This window comes from Lingula anatina, chromosome 9 (assembly GCF_051362555.1).
Source record: "Lingula anatina isolate TDL-2025a chromosome 9, LinAna3.0, whole genome shotgun sequence".
NCBI classification, from domain to species: domain Eukaryota; kingdom Metazoa; phylum Brachiopoda; class Lingulata; order Lingulida; family Lingulidae; genus Lingula; species Lingula anatina.
In genome coordinates this window covers 755,489-779,904 of record NC_141775.1, presented here as the reverse complement: position 1 = coordinate 779,904, position 24,416 = coordinate 755,489, and the positions used below count along the sequence as shown (strand labels likewise).

At 37.2% G+C, this 24,416-nt stretch overlaps 2 protein-coding genes across 5 annotated transcripts; one reads left to right on the top strand and one right to left on the bottom strand.

The window, feature by feature from the left end:
* On the top strand, positions 1 to 15,999 carry LOC106171877 (uncharacterized). 4 transcript variants are annotated; one of them, XM_086995282.1, is made up of 2 exons: positions 1 to 24; positions 13,675 to 15,999. In XM_086995282.1, exon 2 carries the CDS (start codon positions 13,687 to 13,689, stop codon positions 15,019 to 15,021), a length of 1,335 nt encoding a protein of 444 aa, XP_086851408.1. In that variant the 5' UTR covers positions 1 to 24; positions 13,675 to 13,686; the 3' UTR covers positions 15,022 to 15,999. The 4 variants fall into 4 exon arrangements, with proteins under 4 accessions (XP_086851408.1, XP_086851407.1, XP_086851409.1 ...); XM_086995281.1 differs by lacking the exon at positions 1 to 24 and adding an exon at positions 787 to 1,113; XM_086995283.1 differs by lacking the exon at positions 1 to 24 and adding an exon at positions 1,349 to 1,371.
* On the bottom strand, positions 15,849 to 24,411 carry LOC106170245 (caspase-2-like). Its single transcript, XM_013550036.2, has 10 exons — positions 24,326 to 24,411; positions 23,450 to 23,596; positions 22,842 to 22,944; positions 21,949 to 22,131; positions 21,378 to 21,475; positions 20,352 to 20,525; positions 19,845 to 20,064; positions 19,141 to 19,317; positions 18,745 to 18,854; positions 15,849 to 18,164 (listed from the first exon to the last, which is right to left on the bottom strand). Exons 2-10 carry the CDS (start codon positions 23,585 to 23,587, stop codon positions 17,313 to 17,315), a joined length of 2,055 nt encoding a protein of 684 aa, XP_013405490.2. The 5' UTR covers positions 23,588 to 23,596; positions 24,326 to 24,411; the 3' UTR covers positions 15,849 to 17,312.
* Between the last annotated feature and the right edge of the window lie 5 nt (positions 24,412 to 24,416).

The following is a 24,416-nucleotide window of genomic DNA, read 5'->3' as shown; positions in this document are numbered from 1 at the left end:
TGCCTTTGAAGGGAGAACGCAGGTGTAAGTACGGGTAAGGGAGTGGACAGAGTGGTGTATTGCGTGATGTGGAGACATTCTTCCCCGGGATTATATATATATATATATATATATATATATATATATAAGGACAAGGAAGTGATGCAGAAATCTGTGCACAGTTTTCTTTTACTCTCTTATTAAGTGTAGGCCTACATTGGTGACACAGTTTAGGAGTCTCTTTGCATTCTTCAGCTTGGAAATCGCCATTCCCCCCCCTCCCCCATCGAGAGAACGTTTATAATATGGATGCTTTTATTCGTTCTTCAGCTGATAACATCGATAATTGTCTCTTAAATGTATTTCGACCTTTGAATAAAAAAATTAAAAACATTTTTTTTTATGTTCCTTAACAAGTTAGCCTACAGATACATATAGTCAAGTGACCACACTTTCATTGGAAAATAGAGAATTTAAGTAAGCAAACGAAGAAGACAACATATCGGAACAAATTTATGAAAATTAATGTGTACATTTACTACCGTACGAACGTCACTTTTATCTGACACATCTAAAATAAATCATAAAAACACCCTAAAAACTTTTTAATTAGAGCTCTGTCTAAGGTCAAGTGAGGAAAAGACTTATCAAGGTATTCACTTACAGTGTAATTATAATGTAATTATAATGATTGAGTAATACCTTTTGTTAGCTACTACGCTCAGTGAAAACCCCTTGTTACACCTTGCGCCCCATTCTATATTGAACATATATTTACATATAAAGGGACAACATCATGCGTTTAGCGTCATAACTATTGTTGCGGGCTCACGCTTTAGAAACTCTCGGCTCTGTATTGATCGCGTATTAGCACTGACGCAGAGGTGGCAACCATATTGGCGACACACACGAATACGGGGGGAAGGAGCATTTATAATTAACCATCTCTCAGAAATATTAACGGATTCGTTCCACCATTTTTGAGTATTTTTGCAACATTTCAAGAAGATCTCACGTTTAACTGTGACGGTGTAATCAAGCTTAACAAAGGCTGCTCGAATACGGATACAGGGTAACTGGGTACAACCAGGCATCAAATTCAGTGGTGACATTTCTATGTAGCGGGTATAACAGGTGAGATTCATATTTTTCAAAGCGGGCGAAGACGGATAAGGGTATCTTAAGTTTGTATGGTAGGCTTGTTCAGACTTTCTTCATCTACTGGTAGACCACAGGTAGATAGAACCATGCCATTATGACCACAAAAGACGGTAACTAAATGCCTGAAATTGGTAGTATTGATCGAGAGCTATGTGGCTAGAGTAGGAGTCATGTTTGAAAGAATTCGCGGATGCTAGTAACTACACGAGAGCCGTCACTTAGATTCAGTGGGTAGGTACAACTGACTTCTATTTAGTCAAGACTGGGACCCACATCGAACTAACTGGATAGAGCTCACTTGTGCCTAGGCCTGTAGGTATACATTTGGGGAAATTTTGATGATTATAGTTACGGTTTCTGAGCCTTTTTTTCCAGTTTCTTCTAAGACTAACTTCACCATTAGTCTGCATAACGGCATGAGGTAGGGGAACCATATCTTCAATATGTGCCTATACTTGAATTCTGTATACTATTTTAGAGGGTAAATGAGCAAAAAAGATACTAATAGCGTCTAGTGTCTTCCGTAGGAGGTAGGATGGCTTGGATTCAAGGATCTTGGTTGAAATTCAGGCTGGTCGTAAGCTAACGGCGTGAAAATATTTCAGCTTATGTTTTATAATAATCATATATGATACCCGGTAGTTTAGAGCCCATTCTCTGACCACAGGTTAGCTAGTAGTCTGTACTCAATTAGTATATCATATTCTTCAGCTTTGCATACTAGTTTAGATGCCCTTGTGATATAAGAGAGTATACCGGACTCAGCCTATACTTGATTTTTTTAATACTATTTTAGAGGCCTCTGTCATCAATGGGTGGGGCGTAATCTGTATTAAGTAAACGACAAGATGTCCAGTCCATGCACTGTAGCGGAACAGTAGATAAAACTGTTCACCGTTTCACTCGTTTATAGGCCATAAAATTATTTGAGCAGAGATATTACGGGACTGATATGTGCGTGAATATTCCTGTCTGTGATGATAAAAAATTGCTTCAAGCTGTACCGTGGAATATTAGGAAAACTCTAACTCAGTGGTTCCCATAGACCCCATTCAGAATAGGGGACTAAATAGTCCGAGGGTCAAATATGGCTGCCCCTGACGTCCCGAGCTACCACCCCGTATGAAATGTGTTCTAATACAAAATAATAATAATAATAATAATAATAATAATAATAATAATAATAATAATAATAAAAATCGTGGTCAGTGCTAGTCTGTCAAAGCCCTATGTCTCGTCTGCAATTGTCCCACATCCGTGTCTCATAAGGCATCCCCCAGTTGAAATTTAATTCCAATAACAAACGCCCTACCTCTAGCGCAGTTTTATAAACCTAAAAAATGAACTAAACAATGTGTGTTGGCATTGTAGACGGAGTAAGGCAAGGTCACGGCGGGCGTGTCCCTCTCCTTTCTAGCTTCTGAGGTCACCCCTTTTCCGTCACCTGGCATAACAAAAAGCAAAGCAAGCGAAGATGATAGCAAGCAATTTTTACACATTTAGGCCCCACATACTATGTTAACTTTGTCCTCCCTCTCCTGCTTTATATTTAGTCCCGCGAAGGGAGCGAAGAGATTTCTTTTAAATAGAGAATTTTTTTTTGCCAAAGACTGACCTGCTGGCTTAGGAAAAGTTACATGTACGCACATACAAGTTAATCAAAATTTGAAATCATGTGATAGTAGAGAATTTGACTTGGAAGAGAGCCCTCTGACTCCTGAGAAACAGCTGTTGTAGCTAGGCTTAGAACTTCATCGGGTAGCATATAGACAGCGCTTAGTATAACCATATATATATATATATATATATATATATATATATATATATATATATATATATATATATATATATATATATATATATTAAAAAAATAAAAAACGTATATGTCCTTTCTGTAAAGTGAGAGTAGATAAGCTACATTTAATATACAGCTGAGGTGCCACATTTATATACAATATACTTTAATTCATCCTTATGCATCAAGTAGGACTGATGGAAATATTAAAAAATAATAATAAACAAGATAGCACTATGACTGCGCTACGTGTACTTATATACAAATCTACTAAAACCACTTCACAATAAGTTGCTATATACAGATCATTTAGTGCTCCCATATATTACAAAGCGAGGGATGCAGCACTATTTCTTTATATACAAGGTACGGTCAGTCATAAAAAAAATATCCCCAACTTTCGTTACATAAGTGATCATGAGGAGTTGGTATTTTTAACAAAGGACAAGACCCAAACTCAATATAGAGGTGCATTTCACAAGCCGAAATTTCACAAGTCTGAAAATAAAATAAAATAAATAAATAAAATAAATAAATAAATAAAAAATACGAAAAATAAAAATGAAAGAATTTGAAGTTGTGTTTTAAAACATTTATGCGTACGGAACAAATCCTCATGTACTTTCTATTATGGTCTATCATAAATGTTCTAGTAAAAAACATAATTGTATGTTCTGGAACACATACATTTTATTTATTTATTTATTTATTTATTTATTTGTATCGTGTTCCAAATACTGCTGAGTGATTCAGCGGTTGTAAATTATAGCTGGCTAAGGACGTCTTAATGAATATTTTAATTTTAACTCAGGTGGCTTTGCGTCATGGCTAAGGTAACGTATGTTCCCATGAAAAATATGTCAGACAAGGTTATACTTGTCCAAGCACTTACTGCAATAAGTTATGTTGTCAGCTGAATCATCTGTAGTGTGAAGCTTGACATTTATGACATAATTCTTTGCACCGCGCATAAACAAAGTTCAGTTAATGCTTCTTTGTCTGTCGGTATACCGCAATTTTCTTTATATGATATTCAGTGACCGACATACTAAAAGCGTACATAAAAATTCATCGCTCTATACAGAAGATTATCATGTTTTTTACAACGTTATGCATGAAGGACATAGATTAAAAAAACAAAACCAGGGCTGTTCGAATTTTCAAAGTGAGTAAAACACTTCCGGATCTGAAAGTGTTCCATTTGTGACTGTAACGTGTTTCTTTTTAGGTTTTGATGGTGAATTATTTTTTATTATTCATGGTTCTAGTGCAGTGAAACTTTCATACGAACTTGTGCATGTAGGACCCTAAAATTATCAAACATAATTTCTAATCTGTACACTTAATATTTTTAAGAGCGTGCCTCTGACCTCATTTGCACCTCTTTATTGGATTTGGGTGATAAAAAGCCGTCCTTGAATATGGGTCGTTACGTAGCAGTATGTTTTCAAATTCGTGGTGATCCCTTGATGGTGCATAATTAGAATTTCTAACAATATATATTTTGAGCAAAAATGTCTATTAGCTTAGTAGTTGGATCATAAATGAAAATTATCAAACACAAGCCGAAATATTTTCAGCCCAGGTTGGCCGTAATCTAACGGTATGAAAATATTTCGGCTTTTGTTTGATAATTTTCATTTATAATAAATATTTTATTTTAACCTCTATTGTGTTGTATTATATTGCACTGTATTGTTTTTTTTCTATGGATTTAATTTGTAGTACTTAGTCACACTGGTACCTATCACCATGACGTCATTATGTCTCGCCCGGAACTTGTAGTCTATTACACATACATCTACCTCTACCGGTGTTGTAGACCTTGGGTCCATTATGGTTAAATTATTTATCCATCATGCACTTTAGTGGCAACATTATAAGCAAGAGTGATTTTATAGGTGTTAAAATGGATGACATTCACGTGCATACATACAGGGGGTATTGTGTATTACAAGCCGTAACTATTGTGTAATTTTAATTAGATTAGTTAAAACTATCCAGAGTGCTGGCTAGGGTCAAGTGAGAGAAAAACAACGATAGAGGTATGACTTTTTAACTGATTCTAATCATAATAATTGAGTAATAACGTTGCATTGTTCTGTCGAGTTAATGACATCGCCTTGGTGAAACAGCCGTGGTTCCCATGTAGAGGACGCAGGGTTGTATATTATCCATATACTGTCACAGTATCTGTCTATTGCAAGTTGTTTTCCCTCTGATTCGGAGAATAGAGGAAACTACTTCCATCTGATAGTACATGCTTTATTCATACTTTCTTCACCATAATAATAATAATAATAGTAATAATAATAATAACAGTAAGAGTCTTTAGTTGAGCAGCTTGAGAAATGGCCCTTAACTTAGGGCGTATTCCCAGAGCTTTTATATCGATCTATCCTCGCGGGGAGTCTCACTAGATTACTGTCAGATAATCCGGCTTAAATGTCCGTCCCGCCTACTACAAGCTGTAAGGGGGTAATTAACTTTCGTGCCCGCTCGGCTGACAGCTATTTAGCGTGAACCCTTGGCCCAGGGAGTTAGGTCGATCTAGTTTGGATCGATCTTATCTCTGGAAATGGGGTCTTAGATCAGGCTTCAGTCCCAAACAAATTCATAGAGCGTTAATAAGACTCTCAGTGTAAGCTGGTAAACCTGTTCCGCTAAGGTAAATTGCTTGTTATATATGAAGAAGGTATTTGTCAAGGAATTACATAGAGCGTCTTGTGGTATGTTTTGCATTAGAATACAGGCAGTGTATTTTTTTAATATTGGGTGGGTGCAACAACTTATTATTTTACCTCTGACAGTAAATTTTCAGTCTCAATTTAGTGCCTGTTTTTGTGAGTTGAGTAAAGATTTACAGTTATAGTTATTTATATGTATGTCATGCAGGTATGTATGGCATTAATTGTGACAAATTCTTACTTTGAATTAGTCTTGCAAATATTATGCAATCACATTTGTAAAAAAGATAAATAAATAAATAATAATAAAAATAATATATAAAAACCTTAGGGACAAGTCCAACCCCTTTTCACGGATCTAGTTCGCCCCGGTCCAAGCATATTTGTCACAGCGGTAACTCTGAACATCAGAGGTAGATAATTTGCTGTTAATTGAGAATTTCGAGATAAAAAAGACCTTTAAAGCTTGTAATATTTCAGAGAAACTTTGATTTTGTTTGTGTTGTTGTTGAGCTCAGTTTTATTTAAGAAGTTGTCAGAGGTGAAGGTTTTTCATATCTAATAAGGAACCGTAGTCTGTTGAGTAAAGATTTACAGTTATAGTTATTTATATGTATGTCATGCAGGTATGTATGGCATTAATTGTGACAAATTCTTACTTTGAATTAGTCTTGCAAATATTATGCAATCACATTTGTAAAAAAGATAAATAAATAAATAATAATAAAAATAATATATAAAAACCTTAGGGACAAGTCCAACCCCTTTTCACGGATCTAGTTCGCCCCGGTCCAAGCATATTTGTCACAGCGGTAACTCTGAACATCAGAGGTAGATAATTTGCTGTTAATTGAGAATTTCGAGATAAAAAAGACCTTTAAAGCTTGTAATATTTCAGAGAAACTTTGATTTTGTTTGTGTTGTTGTTGAGCTCAGTTTTATTTAAGAAGTTGTCAGAGGTGAAGGTTTTTCATATCTAATAAGGAACCGTAGTCTGTTACTTTGCACAGGTGACATTTTTCCCATGTACCAACCACAATACTCCAACTAACCCCAACCTGTGGTAATCACATGGGGCCCTGTACGTCCATTCCAAGGACTATCATTCCTGTCACACCGGTGTATTTACATGTATACTTCATGTTGAAAGCCAGTAAGGGATTAAAGCCTCCCAACCAAGCCTTTGTTTGCCCCAGCATAACTATGAAAATATGACTTGTAGTATGGCTTTATAGGCTCCTTTTTGAAGATTTAACGTCAATATCAAGGAGTTGTATCGTGGTCAATATTTAGTGGAAGTGCCTTGGGGTATAATGCTGGTGAGTTAGGGCCATTCAGAATGAGAAGAGCCGAGTGCTAACTGGTCCACGGCCTAAATATGGGGGAACTACATGAAAGGAAGACAGCTTAATCCTGTAATAGTCTCTCCACCTCTCACACGCATCTCCACGCGTCATCCCTGGGCCCCGTAACAAAAAAGCATCGCGTGTTGCGAAAAGCGATCACATAGAGGCTACAGTGTATTACATGGGGCGAGTATGGGCCTGTTATGGAATCGAGACGCTTGCGCTCGGTCGCAATACGCGATGCTTTCGAGTTACGGGGCCCTGATCATAAATAATCTACCAGTTAAGGACAAGCGGTTTTTCACCTTTCATCATGTGATATGGGATATCTGTTTCACACATGTATTGTAGCACGGTTCATTATCTTTTTATGTACAGACACAGATGTGTCTGTACATATTGCCATCACCTGCGTCTGTCGTCGCCGTCGCCGTCGCCGATCATGTCGCCGTCGCTGTCGCCGTCGCCGTGCACTTTCAGCGTTAACACCATAAGTGGAAGACAGTTTTATTTTTTTGCTTATATTTACAGAGCTGACTAATATTCATAAAACGCAGGTCAAGTTCGAAAATCAGCATGATCGGGCCATTATTGTAGAATTTATGCTGTTTTTTCACTTTTCAGCATATATGCAACACTGTTAACACATTTCAAGGAAAACCAATAGACCTGTTGTCATGAAACTCACAGGAGTAATCAATCTTACTAAAACGCAGGTCAAGTTCGAAAATCGGCATGATCGGGCTACCATTTTACTAGTTATGCTGTTTTTTACACTTTTCAGCATATATGCAACACTGTAAACACAATATAAGAAAAACAGATGGGCCAATTGTCATGAAAGTCACAGGAGTGGTCAATTTTACTAAAATGCAGGTTGAGTTCGTAAATCAGCATAATCGTGCCATTATTTTAGAAGGTACGCTGTTTTTTCACATTTCCTCAGATTCAATTTTTAGGCATGTTAACAGTCTCATTATTAAACTAATAAGATACGTGAAAGTGTTTGTTTGACATTTCCTGCATCTTTACAACATTGTTAGTTGATTTTGTAAAAATGATGGTAAACATGTTATCGTGTATTGTGTAATAAAGTTTCAAAAATGGAAATAAACTCATATCATTGCAATTTGTCAGATTCAATCATTCACTATGTTCAGAATCTCAGAATGGAAGAAATTGGACATTTAACACTGCTCTATTGATACTTTTCTCATCTCATCAATTTTCTTAGTTGATCATATAAAAATGGCAGTAAACTGTTAATTTTCTTTTATGTTAAGAATGGGGAAAAAAACATTTCAGAACAGTGCTGTCTTGTTTACATTTTGGCATTTTCAAGTTGTGACTTTGAAGTTCCATGGGCCTGAAGACCTTTGCTAGTCACATTTTCTGAATATCCATGATACTAATATTTTATTATTAAAAATTGATGGTCATTATGCTGTTAAACATTATGTAATATTGCATCAAAATTTGAAAAAAAAACCTATTTTGGGCACTGCTCCCATGATTACCTTTTAAGAAAAACCATGTCACTTACTGTTCTCAAACATACAGGAAAGAAACATGGGACTAAAATACAGCTTCAGTAGGCAATGCAATCTGCCAGATAAACAGTTTTTTTGTGAAAATTTAATTTTTCACATATTGGCATTTTCAATGTGTGATTTGAAGTTCCACAGGCTTGAAGACCCAGGCTAGTCACATTTTCTGAAAATCCATGATACATATATTTTGTTATTAAAAATTGATTGTCATTATGCTGTTAACCATTATGTAATATTGCATCAGAATAGAAGAAAACACAATTTTGGGTGCTGCTGCCATGATGACCATTATGGGAAAACCATGTTACTTATGATTGCCAAACTTTCAAAAAAGAAATACAGGACTAAAATGCAGCCTGAGTTGGAAAAGCAGTCTAATTGACTTCTTTTTCTGGAAGTTTTACATTTTCAAAGTGTGAACTTGAACTCCCATGGGCCTGAAGCCTTATGCTTGTTTCACATTTTACTTACATTGGTATTACCTGTTGAGCATAATTAAAATTTGATGTTGAATTTGCAGTTTGACATAATGTACTTTTGCATCAGAATTGACAGTAGCCTATTTTTGTTATTTCCTGCTTTTTGTCTGTACATTTGACAGCTTTGCTGCCTTGTTTGCAATTCACTTTCACTGCGGGCAAGTTACGCCCCTTCACCCCCATTACATATACAGGTACAAGCAAGGGAAGAGTCCGCTTTTCATACAAAAGAGAAGAGAATCTGCTTGGCAGGGAAAAAAATCCATATAATTTGTCCACCATTTTGCCTGGCGTAATGTTGTAAGCCGCCATTGGAAACTGGTGATATATTTAAAGGACTTCGATCGCGATATTACAGCGGATCATTGAGCCAGATTTGTGCAGGAAAATAAGTCAATTATAATCCAGACGATTCAGATTCGTGGTAAAGATACACCGGGCTATGGGTGTCGTGGTAAGTTATTTACAACAGGTTTATAGGGAGCAATCATTATTCTTTTTGTAAATAGGGTATCAAGGTGATTGAAAATATACCAAATGCATATCAAGCAAATCTAGTGTTTATACTCAGTACAAAGTAAATAAAGTCTATTATTTCTCACACCGTCCTTAACTTTGCGTGGTTAGAAGCACCGCTATTGTTAAGCAGGACCCCGTAACTCTAAAGCATCGCGTAAATGCGAATAGCGATATCACATATAGAGGCTACAATGTATTACATGGGGCGAGTATGGACAAGTTATATGGAATCAAGACGCTTGCGCTCGGCCGCAATGAGCGATGGTTTCGAGTTACAGGGCCCAGGGCTGGGTTTAGGTCGCCAGTACTTTGTCGGGAATGTAAAATCGTGTGACTGACTCGATCACTGTCTAACTTGCTATGAACAATCGCATAGGCACTTTACCCTCTACCAGGGCCGCAGTTATTATTGGGGACATTTTTGCTGAGCCATCTATTTAACCAGAGGTATATTAATATCTAGTGAAAAATGAATCTGTGGCCCTGGTACAGGGTGTATGCATGTCTAGGGATTTTATGTGACAGTGGCGATATACTCTTTTTTTGGTTTTAGAGGCGATTTTAGACAAAATTCGAGAAGGGGCCTACTTTCTCCCTGTATGTAGGCCTACGTCAAATATTCACAGTGCCGCCCTCTCGTCAAATAGTTAGTTAATTTAAAATTTCCTATTATTGTCTGGGCAAAGCGATATAGTGTTATAGATTATAAACAGGATTTGACCGACTGCGTACATAATATAAACAAGTTGATAAAAAAGTAATCTTATTCAAGTATTTCCCGAGGCACAATCCAGTACATTTGGCTACATCTGAGACGCAAGAACTTGCGTAGGCCTATACACGATTTAAATTTGTTCTCGCTGTTCTGGCGTATATCGCTCGGGTGACAGTGTATCATCTCCCACATAACCGCAATATAAGGCCCCATTCAGAGTAGGGGACTAACTAATCCGAGGGTCAAACATGGCCGACCCACTTGAATACTTCCCCACGGGATATCTATTCATTGTCTAATAGAGGATTAAACGGCAAGCTTTGTAGTGTGTCGCCATATTTGACCCCCGGACTAGTTATTCTGAATGGCCCCTAAAACGCTATTATAAATATGCAGCTTCCTGGCAGGGCAGAATTATATATATATATATATATAGGGATGAGATAATGCAGGAAACTATTTCAAGATGACATATGAACCAAATACATTTCCATCTGGCGTAGCTTCATATTATCCCCATGCGTTATTCTTAAGTGATATTCCAAACTGTGTAATTCAATTTTCCGCACAAGGGCTCATGAAACGGTGTGAAAAATGAACAGTGCCCTACGTGATAAAAAATGAAACCGTCGTTCCACGTAGATAGATGTAACTCAGAGGGGACTCTCGCTGAATGCAATTAGCTCATGCACAGACTAACAGTAGGCCAATTTACAGAACAAGGTAGGCCTATTCGGCATAATAAAAAAAAACAAAAGTATTTTTTTCCTGCGATTATATCCGAGACAGCAGGGCCTACACACTGAATATATAGGCCTACATATTAAATACCTCTACCTGTTACAGGCCTACATCGGAAGGTGTATGAAAAAATTACATTGCACACACATTAGGCCCTAGGCTATGTCATAAAATGGATTTAAGGGTTAATGAAATATTTTATAACGGTTTGGGGAGAGAGGCAATAAATTTTTCTCGTGATTTTTTAGCATATAACCCAGCCTAAGGCTTGGTCCATATAATATTGGTTTCATTATTTGCCAAATGCCTGGATCTCGTTTGAACTAAAAATAGGGGTGGAAGGTCAGTGAGACGCCCCCCCCCCCCCCCCCCTCCTCGAGTAAAGATACAAACTAGGCCTCCATATTTGGTATTCCGAAGATTTTAAGTGCATATCATATATCCATTTAAAAAAAAATAAACATTTGACTTAACGATCCGATGAAGCTAAAGGGTGGCCCAAATTTCAACTTCATCGATAAAATTCACCTAACCAGGGGTAATCCTAGAGAGGGGTGAGAAACGTCCATTGTTCTCGTCAGCGAGGCTGGCTTTTTTCAGGGTATGTAGGCCTACGCACAGACAGAAAACTAAGTATTGTGGGAACGTTACTAATGAAGCCACTGGTAGTAGGCCTACTAGTAGATATCAGCCTGTAGCCTTGAACAAGCGCCTCGATGACGAGTGAACAGTTGTCAAAAACAAAAGACCCAGGTGTGGTAGTTCGACTACTGTTCATGCGTGCCGCAAAGACCAAACCTAATTGCTCCTCAAGGTCACAAAACAATATCCGGTACTGACGGCTAGGCTCGTCTTAATCATATAAGTAGCGCGTTTCCACCGCCTGACCTAACCTGCTCACCGTCCTGTGTAAAATGGCGGGGTTTCGGATGAGAACGGGTCCATCCTCGTGAGAGCGAGAGGTGTGTTCTTACACTCTTTTTCTCGCTGTTTTCAGATTTGGTAAATGTTTTCATCTTTCCATTGATAAAATTGCAGATAACATGTATATACAATCACGTTAGAGGGAAGAAGTGTGCAAATAGTGTTCAAAGCGAAATTCTCTAGTGTCACATGATTCGTGTCACGTGATATTTGTGCACCGAAAATCGGTTCAAGGTCAACATTCAAGGAAAAGCCTTAGTAATATAGAGGTACAGCACGAATTTAAGATTAATAACTGATATTTTTGAGTGAAAAGTGGTCACCCTAATTTTGAATTACGACAGAAATTAGATTCGGAGGCGTTACAGAAGACTGACTTTTTTCTGTTGATGTATTATCTCTTGTTTTTCATGTCTTTTCTGTAGCTTTTTTCAAGTAGATCAAGTAGTTACCCAATAATTCTAAGTCAAATTTTGCTTGTAAGCTTACAGGCTGCTTACACTGCTTTGAAGTAATTTTCTTCAGTCTTACACGTTGTTAATTGTATTTTGTTGGGTTAAAATGACTACATGTTAGTAGCCTATACTTAGTTAATTCCATTGAATATGAGGTTTTCCATATGCACGTTGGCAGTCAGGATCGCTATTCACACAGTTTTCTGCCTTACATTCTAGATAGTTAGTACCCTAGGTCACTTCGCAACATATAAGGCCAACAACTGAGGAAATATTCATTGACATAAACAATTTTAACGCCAGTTAAAGTAGAGCTTCCAGATGTCTTAAAATTGCACCATGGGTGTGAGACCTTCAAAAAACAAATTATCCCCCCCCCCCGGGACCCACAAGAACTTGAACGTCTCAAGTGCCCCGAAATTACCAAGAGACATCATGCTCAAAACCGTTGGCAATATTACAATACACACGTGTATCAACCAGTTTTTAACTCCGCCAAGAAAGTCATGTCTTGCCTTTGTTTGTTTTTTTAGTCGATAGTCTGGTAAAAAGCCCGGATAAAATGTTAGGATATTAGAATTTCAAGGTTCAGAATTGGGCTAACTTAGAATCAACCAAAGCATGGTCAGGCCTACCCAACTACCAGACTCGGCACCGAATGATCCCGAATTTACCGGTGGATCGGACCACACTACCCGTTTTCAAGGTGTGCATCAGTACGCATTCCACAGTAGGCTATCATACCCCGGAACAAATTTTGAGATGAGATGCACTACTTTCCAACCCCGCTGAGAATTATCACTATCACATCGCGTACTAGGCAAGAGCGGTGTCGCGATTGATACTTCGAAGCGCGTACTGACGCCCACCTTGAAAACAAGTAGTGTGGTCCCATCTAGCGGTGAATTCAGGATCATTCGGTGCCGAGTCTGATAGTTGGGTAGGCCTGGGCAGTGATGGTGGTAAATTGGTAATTCATTCAGCAGCAAATTAATGTATGTACCTTGGTGATTGTAAGGTACCCCAGTAGAATTGTTGATATTTCCAGGACAACTATTATTATTATTATTATTATTATTATTATTATTATTATTATTATTATTATTATTATTGTTACTTTATAAAGAAGTAACGTGCAATATTTTTTCAAATTATTAGCCATAAAATCAGGCCCTCCAGGGTACAATGTTACGTCTGAGGATTGTGCGATGGGTAAAGCTTAATAAGTTTGTCTTCATGTAGTGAAATCATTACAAACAACTACTTCATCACGATCAGTGTTTTCGTATATATTCTTAACATGAATTTCCATTCTCTTTGCAGGATAAACCAAACATGACAAGAAGTGTTGTGAAAATCAATTCAAATGTGATCGTTGTCGTCGGCGTCATCGCGGCGGGACTTGTCCTTATCGCCTCACTTGGCTCAAAGTTTAGACCCCTCAATGTGTCCTGCCAAGGAACGACCGCCATTAACGTCGCAGGCGGCCTCGTATCGGGAGGAACGGCGGATTTCGGCGCAACAAGTGGACGAAGATTCCAAATGAAAAGAGTCCGCGATTTTGAGAAGGACAAGCGGGTGGGATATCGACCGCCGTCGACGTGCACGGACTATCACAAAAAGCCCCCTGCGACGCCTTGCAAAAAATGGGTGGTCATCACGACGATATTTGAACCGTCGGAACTGGTCAAGCAGCTCTCCGAGATTACGTCTTGGTGCGTCGTGGTCGTCGCTGATAAAAAGGGCCCGGAGAAATATGTCGTCCCTAACGTCAAATATCTCAGCGTTTTGGAACAGGAGAGTTGCCAGTTCCACATCTGTAAATTGCTCATATGGAATCACTTCGGTCGGAAGAATATTGGATACATGTATGCCATACATCATGGAGCTGAGTACATCTATGATACGGATGACGACAACGTACTGCGCAGGGCCAAGATCCCAGATCCTGCCAAAATAAAGGGCGTCAAAAATATCAACATGAAGGGGACCGTCTGGAACCCGTATCCTATGATGAGCAAATATCCAGATTCCTGGCCAAGAGGATTTCCCTTGGAGAAAATCAAGTCAAAAGAAGCGAAAACGCAGTCGTTCACGGACGAGCTTCCCTTGGGGAAAATCGGAATCATCCAATCCCTGGCCGATAACGAACCGGACGTTGACGCCATCTATCGGTTTACGCAACCACTTCCTTTTGATTTTCACCATAAGGAACTCTACGTCGCCGTCCCCCAGGGAGTCATTACGCCCTACAACGCCCAGGCTACAATGACGATGTACGACGCGTTTTTCTCAACTTATTTACCCGTGACTGTTAAAGGGCGCGTTAGCGACATCTGGAGGTCGTATTTTAACGTGAGACTATTTTGGTACATTGAAAGGAGCTTGGTTTTCTCCGCCCCGTGGGTTGTTCAGTACAGAAACGCTCACAACTGGTTAGCGGACTTTGATTCTGAGAATGACCTATACATGCGTGCGGCGCAGTTAGTGGAGTATTTAACAAACTGGAAAAGTTCGGAAAAAGACATTGCGTCCATGTCAATAGAGTTGTACAAAGAAATGTATAACCATCAAGTGTTACAGATTGACGATGTTTATAATATTGAAGCGTGGTTTAAGGACTTGGAGTGTCTGGGGTACAAGTTCCCTGCGATTGTGTCAAAAGAATAACGAGGGTGTTGTTAGCACAGCACAGGCGCATTTTTTTTTAAATCATGGCATTAAAAGTGCCATTTGACTCTTAAAACATCTCTGAAATGTACGAGAACGGAAATTTCCAATTTGTTTGGCTTTGCAACAGGGTTTGTGGATATATCATTCTGTTGACAAAGAAGCACGTCGAGATTAAGACCCCTTTTCACAAGACAGCGGTAAACTTTTCCGTTTCGCTCCGTCTTGAGAGATCAACAACTTTGAAGCACAACTATTACGAATGATAACCCCCCCCCCCCCCCCCCCCCCCAAATGACAATCTGAGTTGACTAGTTAACTTTTAATTGAAACATCGGGGCGCGTGAAAGAAAGTGACCCCCCCCCCTTTCCCAATAACATCATTACATTCTAGGACCAGAAAAATTATTGCTCTTAAATTGTTCTTGTGAAAAGGGTCTTAAGCTGCGAAAAAAGAAATTACTTATGAGTGATTCTTTGCGACAAAGCTTGTCAAAATTTCACTCCGTTAAAGAAGTACGAAAACGATGGCTTCGTTGGAGACGTAACAGTTAGTTTCCAAGTAATTTCTCTCAACAGACTTCGCCGTAATAACCCCATTCTCCATAGAGGCTCAGGGACAGGGAGACTCAGGGGTTGGGGTTGGGTTTAAACGAACCGCACTTTTGCCAAGGAGAGATTCACTTCTGAATCAAATTTGATCTAGGCTCTATGCCATTTTGCGGCAAAAAATCTTATGTGTAAAAAAATAAGGCCATTGGTATCTTGGAGTGTTTCGTAATGTCCGGATGTACGATTGTATATTACATTCATTTATGTTAGATATATTTTTGCAAGTTTAAGGTCAATTTAACATGTGTTGTGTAACGTCCGTTACAGCGTGCTTCGCGAGATTTTCTATGGTGTCATCGTTACTGCATTCCAATCAATGCAGCATTATTGTATTTTTTTGTATTAAAGGGTGTTTTATATTGATAACTTCTGTCTTCTGTGGCGTTTTCAATCGTGATATCTTCCTTTACTTCTTTGCGGAACAAATATTTTCCAACGTATTAGGGGGAAAACGGTCACCTTTGTTCCTTTTTTTAAATAGTTTTATTGGCATCACAAAGAAAAAAAAAAAAAAAAAACGTACATGTACAATAGATAAAGTTTACATTTACACATATCTTCGTTATTTTGATTGAAATGTATTTTGACCTCATAAATGCCTATATATATATATATATATAATAACCGTATGAAACCAATGAGCTGTATCTACGTGCACAAAGATCAAGCAGTTAACCATATATAAACCACACATTTGGCCACAAATATACCGGTAATGCAACTTTAATCAAATGGGAATTTTAGCTACCCTGGGAAACGTGTACTAGTACTTCTTTAAATGAACCGTACAATGCATCTATGTTCATTCAGTAGACCTTAAAACTTGCTTGCTAATCTTCAACAAATATCGAGAGATATTTTTTAAGTATCACTAAAACGTAATGAAGGGCATCTGCAAGATGTTAAGTTCATCATAATCACCTCGTTGAACATGTGTGAGAAATAAATAACACTGATAACGCATCTATATATAAAGTTCAACTAGGATAGATCCAACCCTTACTAGTGGTGTGTGAAGCAAAGAAAGTGAGCAGAAAACATCTGTTTAAATAGCATAGTTTCGGAAAATAATAAAACGAAACCCTTTCTTTAAGTTATATATGTAGCACTTCACGAAGCATTGTGGTGGCATTTCCCGGGTTTTTGGTGGAAATGATTTGACGTGTCTACTGGTACTTGGGCTATGCATACTTAATCTGATATCCATATGACTGCTATCATAGCTATATATGGTTACTATGGTAATGGCTTGTTATCATATTCATGAAGTTCAAACACCACCCATAATTCCAATATCTTATTCATTAATCACATAAAAAAATAAAAAATAAGAATTAGAAATAAAAATAAAATGGTAAAAATAAAATTGACAATAACCTATCTAGATTAGCCAGAATTGAGTGCAAATATTAATTTTGGGTAATATTATAAATTAACTTTCAATTGTTCAAATTTAGCAAGCAGTCAGTGTTCTTATAATGACATAGATGATGAGATAATACCTGAATAATAATAATAATAATAATAATAATAATAATAATAAAAATATTGTAATGCTTTATAATAAAATATACAGCTATGCACGGTTTGTTATTCCTAAATAGAGGGGGGATCACCATTTTGATTCCTTACATTTACACTGTATTTATCCAAAGTCAAAATAAGAAAATACAATCCATTCACCCAGAAAAGACATATTTGGCTTCAGTTTCTTCCACTGGATGGGCCACATTGTCATGCCCTGTCCTTGCTGGGCCATACATAGAGGACACATAACCACCACTTAACGAGGGTCCCACATGGGGAACCCCAGGGTCCGGCGTTGCCCTGTGTTGCTCATGATAAATAGGGGGGTTTCCAGAGGGTGGGTTCCCAATATATCCCACATGTTGATAGTCACCTCCGTATTTTGGGGCATCAAAATGGGTCCCATACTGGGGGGTACTGTAACTGTAGCCATACCTTGGGGGTTGAACATGAGGGCCGTACTGTTGGGAGCCAAAATGGGGTCCGAATTGTTGGGAAACAAACTGGGGGCCTTGCTGCTGTGCAAGGTACAAGGGTCCATATGGCTGGGAGTTGTGGAAGGATCCATGCTGATTGGTGCCATATCCTTGAGGGCCATATGAAGGACCATACTGTTCTCCTCCATAGTAACCATCAGTACCAGCTTGGTTGTTGAACTTTGACCTTTCATCTGGGACAGTCTGACTTTGAACATTTGTCGGATCCCCTCCAGGTTGCAGTTCTCTCAGTATATACCTACTCCCTACAGTGCTGCCCTCTCCAGTTGCTGTATTGACCCCAGCTGTCACATGACCTTGACTTTGGAAATGACCCTGACCTTGGGTCGCATGCTCTTGACCTTGACCTTGGGTCTGATGATTGACAGGGTTCCCCCCACCGTAAGCATGTTGAGGATTTCTGAGTCCAGGAAAGAAGTAGAAGTCCTTTCTCAGCGATGACCGGCATTCTGAAACTTGCTTGAATTGACCTTGATTGGTTTTTGCTTTGGCCACTAGATTGTTTACCTAAATTTTATCACAATGAAGAAAAAAAGTAAAGAAAACATTCTGATGAAGAAAGTTTCTTGGTTGCTAATGTTTTGTGGTTATCTAATAAAGGGATTGGATTCAACTTGCACCCGGACAATGTGGAGTAACTCTTACTACGTTGTTTTGATCTATAAAAGAATGATTGTTTAAGGCTGGGGATCACCCTTACAACAATATCAGTCTCTTATAGTTACAACTTTAAAGGTAGCTTATTCAGCAAAGTCCTGCTGAATCAAATTTTTCCTTGAAAGAGAAGCAATTTTCTACTACTCAAGAACACTTCTTGCACTTGGATCTCATGTGTTATACCATTTCTAATGAGCAAAATTATTAACTTCTTTAAGAAAAGAGCACTATATCACAGTGTGTTTTTTTTTTTTTTTTTTTTTTTTTTTTGCTTCTGCACTGTATACATTATCATTTCATTCTAAAAAACAACCTTCTCTTTTGTTATGAACCTTCTCTTTTTACTGCCAAAGGAGAGGTGGATTTCAAGCAATTTCTCATAAGGGGAAAAAGTACCAGTAGGTTCCTTCAGAAGATTTATTTCACTCACTTTGGTCATGAGACTTGCAATGCTGTCCCTGTGGCCATACTTGCTTATCACATAGGCTAACGCCTGTATAAACCATGTCCCTTTGCAATCATTTCTCCAAGATACATAATCTGAAAAAAAAAAGAAAAATATGCATTATCTAAGTAATATACATCTCTATATAATAAATAAATAAATAAATAGATATGCATTATACATGAAATTTATATTTAAATGAATAAATGTGTAAACAATCAAATAAATACTAGCCAGATAAATAAATATAGATAGATACATTTCATAAATGGCAGAATTAATGAACAAACACTAAATCAAAAATGAAGTCAGAAGGACCATTGTGTAAGATATCAATTATTTTAAAAGTACAGTGTATATGAGGTAGGCCAATTTTCCTACCTGCAGTAGTTGCCATGGCAAGTAATATGTCTGCCATAGTGGGCACCGAGGCATTGACAGCATCTGGTCTTTCCTGGATCCGAGAGTTTTCCAGCTGCATTGTTATTTCTTCTATTGCATCACGTTCACCGTCCGCGTTCTCTTTTTTTGTCTGCGATCCTGGTCCATCTGTTTTTTCTGTGAAAGAGGAAGCAAAATACAAAGTCAAAGTATTAATTATGAAAGCGTGACTCACATAAATGACACTGTGGCTACTGGTTTTTGAACCCAGGTGTCATTTTGGATCCCAACTGAAAATAAAACTGATCTAACTCTCAGAGGAAGGCACATCAACAAGAAATGAACATTAAAAATACTTGGTTACTTAGTTACTAGATCTTTTCAGTGGGGGAAAATTGTGAATTTTACAGATGCTGTATTTTCAAGGCCTAATTTCTTAAAATCAAAACACAACTTTTGAGTATTAGCAACAAAATTAAAAGCAGGTTGCTCTTTAGTATTATTCTATGCAAAAAAAGTGCCACAAATGCTATACAGATATATAATTTTTGTAATTATAAAAGCATGTATCTCAAAAGATCAAGTACAGTTGTAATTACTGTACATATAATAAGTCAGAGTTATGGAAACAATACTTCAATATTTTATAACTAAAATCACACTAAAAAGAAAATATGTTCTCTCTCGTATAGTGCAAAACCTACCTCCCTGACAAGCCTGAATAAAAAACAGCTTTGGCTTGTCTATCAGCAGTGGACAGTTAATACCATTAAATTGTTTGAGAATCTCTTCAATTTCAACATGATTCCCATCCTCCCCATAAATCTTCCCTTTGGCTCCGTGGCTAAGTATTACCAAGATGAAGGAATGATGTGATCTGTGTTCTTGTCTGGATGCAACTTCTTGAAGAGTGCTTTTGATAGCCTGGAAAACATTGATTTTTTTTAGCTAGGTTGTAGATGTAATTATATAGTTGGTATATGCAGTTGACAAGGTTTCCAATTTTGATCAAATGGTTGATGTAATTATTATCAAATTAAATGTAATTGCCTGGCAGTAAATGCAACAAATCTACAAAATGTGTGCTTATATTTTTTTATATATTATTTATACATAAATAATTTATTATTTAATAATAATATTAAAATTTATAAATAAATAAATAAATAAATAACAGTAAAAACACATTAAAAAACTTTTACAACACTCACTGCTGCAGACAGGTTTGTCTTGGTCTGAACGTTGTAGTCAAGTTTATGAAACAACTTTTCAAGTTTTTGTGCATCTAGATCTGATCCTGTCCTCTGAGACAGCTTGGTATCACTAAATTTCACGTTGTTAATTATCAGTGCTATTCCTCGAGGATAGGAGGTGTTTGTGTAGGCCTGAGGAGCAAAAAAAAAAAAAATAATAATAATAATAATATTTTTAACAACCTTTATTCGAAAGAAATGGATGCAAAGCGCTGGAAGCATTAAATGCTCTCCATAAAATTAAATAAGTAAATAAATAAAACAAATGGATACGTCTATACAACAGGATAAATGTATAACTTCAAATATTTCAGTATGGAGCACAAAAGTATAATAATAATATTAATAAAGATAAAACAAGTACATGGATGGCAAAAATAATTAAATTTTACTTTTTTTTAATATGAAAACATGTAGATTTAGAATGATTATAGTACATATGATCTTTCTTGATGCTAACATCCAACATTCAAAAATTTCAAACAAGAATCATAGTTTTTATACATAAGTCATAAATTTCTATTTTTTTTTCTTAATTGAGCAAAAATGTTTAGAATACATATGTACATACTAGTACACATATACAAACAAAAGAAAGTCTATAGAGTTGAACAGTAAACAGAAATCTACTACATTAGATTAATTTACATGAAAAAGTCACAAATACTAAACCAACCATTAAAAATAATAAAAGCGATGATGATATTAATTAAATAATATAAGATATTAAACAAAGATATACAAGAATACAAATAAAAAACCCAGCATATATAATAAAATTACTACTGTAACCGCACTGGCATCTATATGCCACATATGTACTAGTATTTAAGTGAGCAATAATAAGGAATGTTATATATTTTTTCAATTATCAATGGAAAAAAAAAAAAAAAAAAAAAGAAAGAAAGAAAGAAATGCTCTACAGAAACATGTTTGGCATGAGCATAGATCTCAGATGGAAAACAAGAAAAATACATGTTGTACCTTGTTAGGTTTTGTTGCAAAGTTCTTTATCCTTCTACTTGTGACCTCTTTAAGATCCTTGTATATATCTGGTTTCACCGTCTCCTCAGTGGGAAAATCTGAAAATGAACAACACCGCCTCTATTTGTTAGTATGTGAAATCTGCATTCACAAAAGTATGATAATAATTAATTCTGACAAATTTTAAACAACACACAAAAAGCACTGCAGGTGAATAAAACCAGGTGAAATAATTTTTCCATGGATATTTCAAATCAATCTCTTTGTTTAATCACAAATGTACACCTTTTTCAAAAACATCAAGTTGGAGTTTGTAAGAAAATTATTGAAATTTACAGTATTTATTTATTTTTTGCTTTGTAAGTAGAACATGATATAATACAATATGTCTTTAAGAACCAGGGCCCCATAACTCGAAAGCATCGCATATTGCAAATAGGGATATCACACAGAGGCTACAATGTATTATATGGGGCGAGTATGGGCAAGTTATGGAATCGAGATGCTTGCGCTAAGTCACAATGCGCGATGCTTTCGAGTTACAGGGCCCAGGAAAGCACCCTCAACCCACCAGGTGGAAGCTCCTCTTCCTCAGAGTCACCCTCTGCTGGAGGATTGGACATCTGTCTTCGGAAAGCGCTGGCTGCAGACTGTGACTGTACCACCTCAGACTTCTCTCCTGTGACCTTGAGCTTTCCAGCTAGCCGGTCCTCTTTCAGTTCTGGGTACATTAAGTCTGCCAGTTCTGTTTGCTCTACAGATAGGAGACAGGGCATCAACTATTTTGCTTTGTCCATGAATGTCATGAAAATCGAATGAAATCAATGTGTAATATTTTGTTGCTATACTTTTAGTTTAAACTGGAGCTACCAGTAATGTGTTTTTCCCAAATGAGACCAATCCATCAATAAATTAATTAATTTATTTATATAAGTATCTCTGCCCCTGGCCACTTATTGTGGATATAATGCATTTGTCCAAATGATAATGTATCACATAATGCAATGTACAAAAATAATAAACTGGTATATAATTAGATTTATCTACCAGTTACAGTATAATTATATTTACAGAGTGACAGGAAATACACAAGTGGATCAAAGATGAATAGATGTATTGGTATGATGGATACACCATTCTGCTTTTGTTAGATAGTACATGTTTGTGTGAGTGTGTGTGTGTGTGTATGTGTGTGTGTGTAGGTGTGTGTGTGTGCGTGTGTGTGTGTGTGCATGTACATGTAGGTGTGTGTGCGTACAGTATGTGTGTGTGTGTGCATGTAGGTGTGTGTGTGTGTGTGTGTGTGTGTGTGTGTGTGTGTGTGTGTGTGTGTGTGTGCATGCACGCATGTGTGTGTGTGTGTGTGTAGGTGTGTGTGTAGGTGCGTGTGTGTGTGTGTGGGGGGTAGGGGATAGGGGGCTCTCAGTATACATCTGTGGTCTTAATTGTATAACAAAATCTTGCCTGTCATCAACAAAGCATCATACAACATGCGGACGGCATCCTTCCCTCTCTTGGGGGTATCATCAAGTATCTTGTTCACCATTTCTCTTTTACTTCCCAGTTCCTGTTGATATGAAAGAGGAACAAATAATAAAAAAATTATCTAACTTGTTCTATTTTTATCCCTTCCCTTTAAGCTTTCACTTAAACTCAAGGTTTACACTAGTATACCAGTAAAGGATTTGGGTTCAAACCATTTACTACCAGTATGCTACCACATCTGACTGATAAAATAAAATTTGTTTTTATCACAAAATGATAATTATAATTATATATCTTTATGAACAAACAATAATGCATGAAACTTTGGTCATTTTATTCTCACTTGCTGTACTAGATTAGCAGGCACAGCATTTTATTTAATTAGACAATTAACCTGATTTACATAAAGCTGTTAGTGGTAATTAATTACTGAAGGCCGAGAGTCCATGAAAGTTAATTACCCCCTAGCTGATTCAGTAGGTGTGACAGCCTCTAAAGTTGATAGCAAATTAGCTTGAGTCCCCATGGCTAGACCAATCCTGTTGGATCAATTTAGGCAAGAGAACACAGTCTAACAAGCCTCTCACCTCGGTACTCTCTTTCATGGTATTAGTGAACACCCCCCATTGGTTCAGGTACACCAACACCTCCTTTGGCTCCACCATGTTTTTGGTTAGTGCCACCCGATGTCTGCGGATTCTGTCACGGTCTACTTCATCTGCCATAATCTTCTTCTGTAAAAAAAATCGATCAGTATGATTGAACTAGTCTGAAGTAAAATGTTATAATTGTTTTATATATAGTGAATTCAGCTTTCGTAATTGATATAATAATCATAAGTACAGTAACGTTATCTTGGTACACACTGTACTAGCAGGTACGTAGGGTTTCACTAATTATCTGTATGGCACAAACATTGAATGCATAGCTGATATACAGTGCACTGTGATTGTTATCTGGTGTGTGTGTGTGTGTGTGTGTGCGTGCGTGCGTGCGAGCGGGGGGGGGGCAGGGCAATTAAAGTGTCGAATCGTATAGCACTAATTACCTACAATACAGTACAATACAATAAATCTTATTTCATGTCGGGTATAAATTGAAAGGAATCATTAGCTTTACATTTATTCGCCGACTGTTGTGCGAGTGTGAATGAAGAATGAACCTAGAATGTGTGAAGATTTTAAAATCCGATTGTCTCAGTTTACTTGAAACACGGAAGATAATTCAATGCAGGGGACTGCATACTGATATCGTTAATTAAATATATAACTTAACTAATAACCCAATACCTATGGTTTGTTTACGAAGCACGATCGGTTGCGATTTCGTTTTCTTTTCTCACTTGCCAACTTCACAAGATTAATCCAAGCAACGGAGCAGTATAAATCTTCCTAATTCACTGCACCGACTCTGACAACGTTCAATGTATCAATTGGTCTGGGATACGAGTATAACACGATTACCTGACGCAAACTGCGCAGATTTGTTTTAAAAAGTAGTCGAATGTCTATTGGAAAAACCTTCAAGATGCCGTACTCATGCTCACGTGACTTA

Coding starts and splice junctions, on each gene's coding strand:
- LOC106170245 (XM_013550036.2), bottom strand. CDS start 23,587: ATGGCAGATGAAGTAGACCGTGACAGAATCCGCAGACATCGGGTGGCA. Junction 22,132..22,841: donor TGATGCTTTGTTGATGACAG/GCAAGATTTTGT, acceptor TCCTATCTGTAG/AGCAAACAGAACTGGCAGAC. Junction 18,165..18,744: donor TTGCAAGTCTCATGACCAAA/GTGAGTGAAATA, acceptor GATAAAATTTAG/GTAAACAATCTAGTGGCCAA.